A 10,290-nucleotide genomic window follows, 5' to 3' on the forward strand; every position below is an offset into this window, starting at 1 on the left:
ATTCACTTCCTCTTCCTCCCGAGTTTCCCAACAGCTCATATGCCCAGGTATCTTTTCTAATAAGCTGTCTTAAATCCTTTTTGATGTAGGCAGAAAATCAGTTCTATCAGCAAAGAATGAAACAGGGTCTCTCAGCTGTGAGTCCTTACCTTCTTGATCTGATCCTCCTTCAGCTTGGTGAAGTAAAACGCCATCAAGTGTACTGCAAACATTTTTCCCAAGTCAGTTTTCTCCTGAAACAGACAGATTTCCGTGCCACGCTTGCTGCCACGTCTCTGGAGTGTTGCTGACTTCCAGTTCAGGCTAGGAACTCCTGGGGAGCTGGGTGCTGAGGACTAAATCCTTCCAGCCTGCTTGGTTCAATGATTAAACTTCGCCCCCTCTCTCTCTCTCACTGGTCCCTCCCTCCAGTACACACTTGATTGTCTAATATGAGGCTCCGGATGGTGGCTGAGGGTTGGTGTAGGGAGGCAGGGAGTTGATGGGTTGCTTGACTATTTGGGAATCGGGGGCCACCAAATCTGGTCGCTAAGCAACCTCAAGCCAGTGCTCCATCAAGCCCATTCAGCCGAGGAAAATCTTCTGAGAACTTGGGCACTAGACAAAGCCAACTTCCAACTGGCTGAGCTGCCTGCAGATTTCCAGTTCCAGGCTTTTCTCTTTAGTCCTTTCCTCCTCAACCCAGCGGCAGACCTCCATGTCTTCACGGAGACAAAACACTGCCCTGGTCAGGAAGATTTCAAGAATGTTGGGGCCAGTTTCCCCATCTGTGACTCAGGAAGCTAGATTTGATCTCTTAGCTAACAGCCATAGTTAATGGTAAACAGTCGATAAAGATTTACCTATTTGCTATGGTAAGGCAGACAGCCTTTATTTCACAGGTGGTGACCCCGAAGAAAACATGCAAAAGGAAGAATGAACTGAAGCCACCAGGACTCACAAGAAAGCTGCTGCTGGAGAGAAAAATCAAAACCACAGATGGGAAATGCCTCACCCAGGGAGATTTGGTTTGCTCATTTGGCTAATCATACTTGATTCAGGAGAAAGACCCAGGAAGGGGCCAGTGTGGGGGTACAACAAACCTGGCACTCCTTCCTCAGTCATTGGCTGGCTAACAGATCAGAAACGACAGTGCTAATGACAACAGCTGACACGGACAGAGCACTTACTATTCCCATTTGATAGATGGGAAAACTGAGGCCCAAAAAGGATGACTTAAAACCGCAAAGCTTGTAAATGCTACAGTGAGAAATCGATCGAGGAGTGGGTTCCAGAGCCCAGTTCTTAACCAATATGTAATATAGGCTTTCGGGTGCTTCTTTCTCTGTGAAATAATAACTATTAGTAGCACAGCCTTCTGTTGGATTATTATTAAGAATGTGAACTACTTTGAAAACTAAATATGGAGAGAGCATTTCAACAGGGTCTTCCTAGAAAGGGGAAAAAGATAAATGAAGACGTTCCTGACCATAATGTCCTCAATACTAAACAGATGTTCCTTAAAATCAGCACCTGACCAACTGCTCACCAAGTCTCTCACACCCACATGGTTCTTCAATACAAGGATGGGGTGGGGGACTGTATTTTCCTCTTTAGTTTAACAGCCTCAGCTTTGTTTGCTTTTCTCCTCCACAATCCCATTAATCAACACAATCACCAAATGATTGTGAGGAGTGGAGGGTTCAGTAGTGGCCTCTTCAGAAGCCACTGATTCTTCAGCGTTTTCTTAAATTTAAGCCTGCAGTGCAGAGGGCACGAGATTAAAATGATCCCAGATGCTTTTCTCAGACTGATATAAAATGTCTTCTTGATTGAGAACCCCTGTCCTTTTCAGCATGTTTACTCCTCAGATGATGACTTTAGCTGCTTTATGGCACAAGCAAGCAAAGATTAACTTCAAGTTCCTAAAACCATTCCATTCCTAAACCAGGGGAATTGTTGGTATTCTGAAACAGGCAGGCTATGCCCCGGCCTGCACTGGCTGAGGGTAACCCTCAGGTCACCTGCCCACTAGTTACAAATGTACTCGTCTTAATTCCGCCATTAAAAAAGTCACCTCTACAGTGCAGTATGGTACCAACTGTTGTTGATTTGTGCAACGCAGGGATAAAAGGTTATAATGGCTGGCAGGACAAAAGGACACAAAGCCATAACCAAAGGTCTCTGCAATCTCACCTTCGCTTCCGTGAGTCAGATAGGCAGCCTTTGGAATTTTAACCAGGCAAATGATACCAGAGGATTTTCATCTGTTGCATCATTCCTTTTTTTTTTTTTTAAAGAGATTTTTTGCTAAAAGCACATACACTTGCCAGAGACACAGAGAGACAGAGAGGCAAAAAGTGAGAAATTGCTCCCCAAGGGGGTGGCCACACCACAATCCCTTCTCTTTCATTCCCCCCTCAGGATTGTGGGCCTAAACACATACACACATACACACACACATGGTGTGAGTTTTAAGCTGCCAGGTCCGGATTCAAACCGCAGTCAACTCCATGAGAGTCCAGTGCTGTAAGCATTACGCCGCCTGCTGGCTCTGCATCATTCTATTTCTAATCTGAGCACACGAGCATCTGCATTCTAGGTCTGAGCGGCTAACTAAACCAGGAAGGTTCATGAGTAGGAAGAGCATCTGCCTTTGCAGTATCTAACCCAGCCTCATCACTTGGCAGAACCAAGACCAAATAATCAGATTTTTTCATTATCCCTCATCTGATCATTACGACCCAACCCTGGAATATTTCACTCTTATTAAAACTATGCAGCTTCGAGTTTATCTGGAATTAGTCATAAGCCCTTAGATTTTGTTTCAGCACACTCATCTGAGGGCCGACACTGACAAATGACATTTTATTTAAGTGTTTAATCTAGCCCAAATCTTCCATGTAAGAAGAGAAAATCGGAACCAGTAGGTGGCATGGTGGCTAAGGACACTGGATTCCCACATGGTCGACCGAGTCCCAGGCCTGGCAGCTTGCTCTCTCCCTCTCTCTCTTACTCTCTCCCTCTCTGGTCAAACAATTAAAATAAATAGATAAGTAAAGTTAAATAATTCTTTAAAAAAAAAAAATGGGAAAATCTCTCATCTGTTTCCTTAGAGTTCTACTTTAATCCAAATGGTCCCTTTGTCAAGTCCCAGAGATAATACCTGCTTCCTTTAAGTACTGAGCATGGTAAGAGGACTAGAAGTCCAATAAAATTTACCTGTGTGTAGCAGACACTGCTGTGATGCTTACGAGGCATTTTACAAGACACATCAAGTCACGGGAACCAGCAGTTAGCGTAATGGCTGTGTCACTGGACTCCCACGTAGTCAACCATGGTTCGCATCCCGGACCCAGTGGCTTAAAACTCATGCTGGGCGCATGTGCGTGCATGCCCAAGATCCCGAGAGAATGGAGGAGAAGGGATTGCGGCATGACCATCCCCCCTGGGGGGTGATTTCTCGCTTTCTGTCTCTATGTCTCTCTTTATCTGGCGAGCGCACGCGCCCTATAGTGAAAATCTCTCCAAAAAAAAAAAAGACACATCAAGTCTCACAGCAACTACTGTTCTCCCCATCTTCAGATGAGCAGCAGGCACAGACCAACCGGTATGCGGTGAATAGCTGTGAATGCAGAGATCTGGCTCTGGAACCCACCCTTAGCCACTGTGCAACACTGGCTCCCACTAACCCGGAAGCAGACACAAGGAAAACACAGCCCAAAGCACCAGGTCATGTGCTGGGATGCGCACAGGCCCTGGGTTCCTAGCTCAGCTCCGCCTTCACTGTAGAGGGAAGAGGTCCAAGCTGATCTCTGCAAAGGATTCACAACTACCTCCGTGATCACGAGAACGAAAGCATGGAAGGAACGTCCCCCACAGTGGGCACACTAAAAGCACCTCCTGAATCTAAGCCTTTGCCCAGTTAGGGACCCCTCTGAAAACTCCTATTTCATCTCATCCCACTTGATCACTTTTTTAAAACTTCATAGCAATTTTTGTGAGTTTTTTTTTTTTAAGAGATTTTTGCTATAGGGTACATGCACTCACTAAAGACACAGAGAGACAAAGAGATAGAAAGTGAGAAATTACTCCCCGGGGGGATGGCCATGCCTCAATCCCTTCTCCTCCATTCTTCTCTCAGGATCTTGGGCACGCACATGAGCCCAGCGTGGGGTTTAAGCCACCAGGTCCAAGACTTGAACTGTGGTCAACTATGTGGGAATCCATGGACGTAACCATTACGCCATCTGCTGGTCCCTTGTTTTTAGTTTTGCCAAAGGGTACATGCATGGTGGTGGTGGTGGGGGCATCCCCAGGGACAATGGCCACACCGCAATCCCTCCTCTTCCATTCTGGCAGGATTTGGCGCACACACTCACACACACCTGGCATGTTTTTCAAGCTGCCGAGTCCAGGATTCAAACCATGCAGTCAGTCATATGGAATCCAGCTGCCTTAACCACCATGTCATTGGCTGGCCCCATACTCTCGTTTCTGTTTGAGTTTATACATTTATGTCTCCCATGAGCAAGAGAACACTCCCAATAGAGTCCTGATGGCATGATCCACCCCTAGCCTTCAGCCTGCCCCAGGCCATGGGGAGACGTACATCCAGTATATTTAGGGAGGTGTCCAGACTTGAACTGGGAGCCTTCCTATGTAGGATTGTCTTGCAGGACATAGAGTCCTATGCTGTCCCCACCTCTCCCCAGCAGTTTAGTCATTTAGAATTAAAAAGTGCTGGGGTATTCAGTAAAACATTAGAATAAACAGTGCATTACAGTAATTATGGGAATAGTTTGAAATTTATAAAGATTCTATTTCTTTTCTCTTTTCTTTTTTTTTTTTTTGGAGAGGTTTTTGCTATTGGGCACATGTGCTTGCCAGAAAGACAGAGACAGAAAGACAGAAAGTGAGAAATCACCCCCTGGAGGGATGGCCACACCGTAATCCCTTCTCCTCCATTCTCCTCTCAGGATCTTGGGCATATGCGCCCAGCATGAGTTTAAGCCTCCAGGTCCAGGACTTGAACTGCAGTCAACTACATGGGAGTCCAGTGCCATAGCCATTATGCCAACTGCTGGTCCGCCAAGATTCTATTTCTTAGGACCAGTAGATGATGTAATGGTCATGTCACTGGACTCCCATATGGCCGACTATGGTTCGAGTCTCCAAACCGGAGGCTTGAAATTCATGCCAGGAGTATGTGCATGTGTGCCCAAAATCTCGAGAGGAGAATGGAGAAGGGACTGCAGTGTGGCCATCCCCCTTGAGGGGTGATTCCTTGCTTTCTGCCTTTCTCTGTGTCTCTCTGGCAAGCATTTGCACCCTATATATAACAAAAATCTCTAAAAGAAACAGATTCTATTTCTTTTACTAAAGAAAACAGATGTTTGTTTTGTTTTGGTTTGGCTTTTGGTTTGGGTTTTTGTTTTTTTTTTTTTTTTTTTTTTTTTTCCTATAGGGTGCTCATGCTCACCAGAGACAAAGAAAAACAGAAAGGGGGAAAGTAAGAAACCACCCCCAAGGGTAGATGGCCACACTACAATCCTTTCTCCTCCATTCTCCTCTTGGGATTTTGGGCACGCACACACATGCACCCAGTATATTTTTCAAGTTGCCAGATTCGAATCCACAGTCAGCCACGTAGGAGCCAGTTGCCTTAACCACCACGCCACCTTCTGGCCCAAGAAAACAGATCTTTAATTCTGTCCTGTATCTTTTTTGATGGTAAGTCCAAAGTTATAATATAAACCAGTTGATATTCTATTTGCTGCAATGGAAAAGTGTAAGACAGTAAACTTCATAAAAAGAGGGGCTGGCAGATGGTGTGGTGTTTAAGGTGCTGGACTCCCACATGACCAACCATGGTTTGAGTCCCAGACCTGGAGGTTTGCATTCTCATTCTCCCTTTCTCTCTCTGTTTCTCTCTGGACAAACTGAAGAATAAAGAAAGAAAAAAGAATTATTTTTAAAATTAAAAAATTAACTTCATAAAAAGAATGTCAATGTGGAAACTTCCAAACTCTGCCAGTAGTTATAGTTACTGTGGTATTTTAATGGGAACAACCACAAATGAAGCAAAAAACATTCACCTCAGCAATTTTTTTTTTTTTAGAGAGGTTTTTGCTATAGGGCACATGTGCTCACCAGAGAAAGAGAGACAGAAAGCGAGAAATCACTCCCCAGGGGGGATGGCCACACCACAATCCCTTCTCCTCCATTCTCCTTTCGTGATCTTGGGCATGCATGCACACGTGCCCGGCTTGAGTTTAAGCCACCAGGTCCGGGACTTGGACTGCAGTCGACTACATGGGAGTCCAGTGACATAGCCATTATGGCAACTGTTGGTCCCGTCCTTAGCAAATTTCAAAAGAATGTTACTTATCAGTTTTTTTAAAAATTATTTATGTCTTCATTCATTTATTTTAATTTGACCAGAGAGAGACACGGGGGGGCGGGGGCAGTAGAAAAAAGCCACCAGGTCCAAGACTCAAACCATGGTCAGCCATGTGGGAGAATCCAGCATTAACCACCATGCCACTGGCTGGCCCATTACTGATCAGTTTTAATAGGTTTATTCCTAAGAGAAGACAGGGAATGTGCATGAAGAAATTATGACACAATTGCTTCTTTTTTTTAATCATCACAATTGCACATTAAGAGCTATATCGCAAAACACGTATCAAGAAAGGACGAGACAGGGCCAGCAGATGGCATAATGGTTATGTCGCTGGACTCCCACCTGGTTGACTGTGGCTTGAGTCCTGGACCCAGCAGGTGCATGTGCATGTGTGCACCCAAGATCCTGAGAGGAGAATGGAATAGGAGGGATTACAGTATGGCCATCCCCCTGGGGGGTGATTTTTTGCTTTCTGTCTCACTGTCTCTCTCTCTCCAGTGACCACACACCCTATAGCAAAACTCTCTTAAAAAGGAAAAAAAAAAGGGCAAGCCATACAAGAAAATGCAATTCACATAGCTTTTGTTGTGGGGGAGGGCTAGAGGGTACATGTGCTCACCAGAGATGGAGAGAGGGAAAGAGGAGAAAGCATCCCCCATGGGGAATGGTCATGCTACAGTCCCTTCTCCATGTCTTTCACCTTTCAGGATTTGTGGCACATACACACATGCCTGACACGTTTAATAAGTCACAGGGTCCAGGGTTTGAATCACATAGTCAGCTATGTGGGATCCAGCTGCCTTAACCACCAGGCCACAGAGTGACCCAATTAATATGGCTTTAAAATTTTCCAGTGGAAGTAGTAGGTGTTGTGGTGGTTAAGGTGCTGGACTCCCATATGGCCGACTGCAGTTTGAGTCCCAGATCTGGATCTGATAGCTTGTTTTCTCCCCTTTCTCTTTCTGGTCAAATTTTAAAATTAATTTAATAAATCTTTAAGAAAAAAACACTTTCTAGGGGACCAGCAGGTGTGTGGTGGTTAAGGTGCTGGACATTCCCACATGGCTGACCACAGTTCAAGTCCTGGGCCTGGTAGCTTGCTTTCTCACTTTCCTTCTCTCTCTCTCTGGTCAAATTAAAATAAATGAATGAATAAAATTAAATAAATTAAAAAAAAACCACTTTCTATCTTAATTACAATCTCAAAAATGAGAAAAATACAGGCCAGCAGGTGGTATGATAGTTAAGGTGCTAGATCTCATAGGGCTGATTACACAATTCAAGTCCTAGACCCAGGGGCGTGTGAAAAACACACCGGTTGCATGTGCATGCATGACCAACCTGAGAAAAGAATGAAGTGACTGAGGTGTGGCCATCCCTCTCAAGGGGTGATTTCTCATTTTTCTTCTATCTCTGTCTCTGGCAAGCACAAGCACCCTACAGGGCAAAAAAAAAAAAAAAAAAAAAAAGTTCCTAAGAGAAAATAAGGTAGGGCCAGCCCTGTAAAACAGTGGTTAGGCATAATACATTGGGAGCTGATCCTGCATGGCCAGCACTGCTTGAATCCTGTTCGCTGCTTGAATCCTGACCCTAGAGGCTTTAAAAACACAGCAGGTCCAAAATTCTGATGGGGTGAAGAAATAGAGAAAAAAAGAATTGCAGCATGACCAGGTCCCATTGGGGATTTCACGCTCTCTCCCTGGCAAATGTACATGCCCTCTGGCAATTAAAATAATGAATTTTTAAAAAGAAAGTCAACCGATTTGGTAAACATTAGAAATCACTTATGGAATAAAAAAATATATGATTACAGAAACCTGTGAAAAGAAATTTCCAGCAGGGAATTACCAATTCACGGCACTTTGTAAGTGTGTTCGTGGTGGTTCCAAGTTGTCACTGGGTTCTAAGCCTTTTCCAAGGCTCTATAAGCGCCAGAAGCTTTGCAAGGGCATGGAGCAAAAATGGACAGAATGCTTTTTATTACACTCTAATAGGCTTGCTTTGAGTTGGACACAGAATGAACGAATGAATGACTACGTCATAGCTACTGACTCCCGGTTCTGAGACACAAGACTTAGATGATTTGTGATGACAGTTTTGTATATTTGTGAGTCACGGTTGAGTCATTCTTCAGAAGACACAGTTCCGTTTTATAGATTTACACTCTTACATAGATGTAACATACAAAGCATTACAAGTCACTGGCCCTAGCCAGTTATATACTAACCACACTTTATTAAATTAAATTACCCAGGTCCATAGTGATAGAACTGAGATCAACATCCAAGCCTCAGTTCACATCCCATGTTGATGTTGAATCTACAATAGTCAAAGGAGGGTTTTCAGGCAAGTATTTCAAAACCTATTAGAAAACTGGAAGAAAAAAAAAAAAAAGAGTTGCATTTTAGCAAGGGTGAGAATAGGGGACCAGCAGTTAGCAGAATGGCTGTCGCTGGACTCCCATGTATACAACCACGGTTCGAGTCCCGGACCCGGTGGCTTAAAATTCATACTGGGTGCATGTGCGTGCGTGCCCAAGATCCTAAGAGGAGAATGGAGAAGGGATTGTGGCGTGACCATACCCCCTGGGGGGTGATTTCTAGCTTTCTCTCTCTGTCTTTCTGGCGAGCGCATGGGCCTTATAGCAAAAACCACTCCAAAAAAAAAAGGAAGGGTGAGAGCAAGATCTTGGTGAAATGCACACCTGAACTATGACTGGCCCAGAAGCCCCCAAAGAAAGACAAGTGGCATGTCAAGCTTGCTGCAGAGAAGACCAGGCTGTTTTCGTGATGACAATTTCAAGTATAATGCAGAGAATTATACAAGGCCATTCCAATTAGATTTTTGATGTCCTATTTTTTTACTCTCTTCTGCTTAACCAGTGACCCCTGTGCCTGAAAAAAAAAAAAAAATAAGGGAAAGGTGAAAAGGGCATACTATTGCTGTTTATAAACACTCTTTGGCTAAATGTTCAAGCAGCCTTTCCCTGTCATCATCCTCCACTCCCACCTCTTACCTGAGGCTCGAAGAACATTTAACTTGCCCAACGTTGCAAGGAAAAGTGAGAAAACTAACAACACTCTGTACATCTTCACTTAAATGGGACCAAATGTGCCATCGAGTTTAGTTCGTATTTCTTGAGACCATCTGGTCTGACTACCATGTCTGCTATGGTGGTCACAGAAGAAAGCAAATTCTGGAAACTAAAGTTGCCCTGAGGCAGAATATCAAAACAGCTACACCCTCCTAGGCATTTATTTTGCTAGTTTACCCACCACCAAGAGAGAAAGGTAGGTAGTGCCACCAGTCAGCCTTTATATCCTGGAAGGCGAATAATGAAGTTATTCAGTTAGATGAAGTACCTTTTTTTTTTAAAATTATTTCATTTTTAAAAATTTATTCATTTATTTATTTTAACTTGACCAGAGAAAGATGAGATAGAGATAGATAGAGAGAGAGAGAGAGAGAGAAAGAGAAAGCGAGAAAGCAGGCCTCCAGGTCTAGGACTCAAACCATGGTTGGTCATGTGGGAATGTCCAGCACCTTAACCACCACACACCACCTGCTGGTCCCTAGATGAAGTATCTTAACTCTAAACTACCAAAAGAAAAGCCAGAGAGATGATTATCAAAGGTTTAAGTTCTGGGAACCAGCAGTTAGCGTAATGGCTATGTCGCTGGACTCCCACGTAGTCGACCGTGGTTCGTGTCCCCGACCCGGTGGCTTAAAACTCACGCCGGGCGCGTGTGCGTGCGTGCCCAAGATCCCGAGAGGAGAATGGAGGAGAAGGGATTGCGGCGTGACCATCCCCCCTGGGGGGTGATTTCTCGCTTTCTGTCTCTATGTCTCTCTCTGTCTGTCTGGCGAGCGCACGCGCCCTACAGTGAAAATCTCTCCAAAAAAAA

At 44.5% G+C, this 10,290-nt stretch overlaps 1 protein-coding gene across 1 annotated transcript in view; it reads right to left on the minus strand.

Moving 5' to 3' along the window:
- HKDC1 (hexokinase domain containing 1) overlaps nucleotides 1–544 on the minus strand; it is a 52,912-nt gene extending 52,368 nt beyond the window's left edge. Inside the window, exon 1 of the mRNA XM_006148931.3 lies at nucleotides 150–544. Coding sequence (XP_006148993.2) covers nucleotides 150–212 — 63 coding nt within the window. The 5' untranslated portion in view covers nucleotides 213–544. The remainder of the gene's footprint in view (nucleotides 1–149) is intronic.
- Between the last annotated feature and the right edge of the window lie 9,746 nt (nucleotides 545–10,290).

The sequence above is a fragment of the Tupaia chinensis genome, unplaced genomic scaffold (assembly GCF_000334495.1).
Source record: "Tupaia chinensis unplaced genomic scaffold, TupChi_1.0 Scaffold000250_1, whole genome shotgun sequence".
Classification (NCBI taxonomy): domain Eukaryota; kingdom Metazoa; phylum Chordata; class Mammalia; order Scandentia; family Tupaiidae; genus Tupaia; species Tupaia belangeri.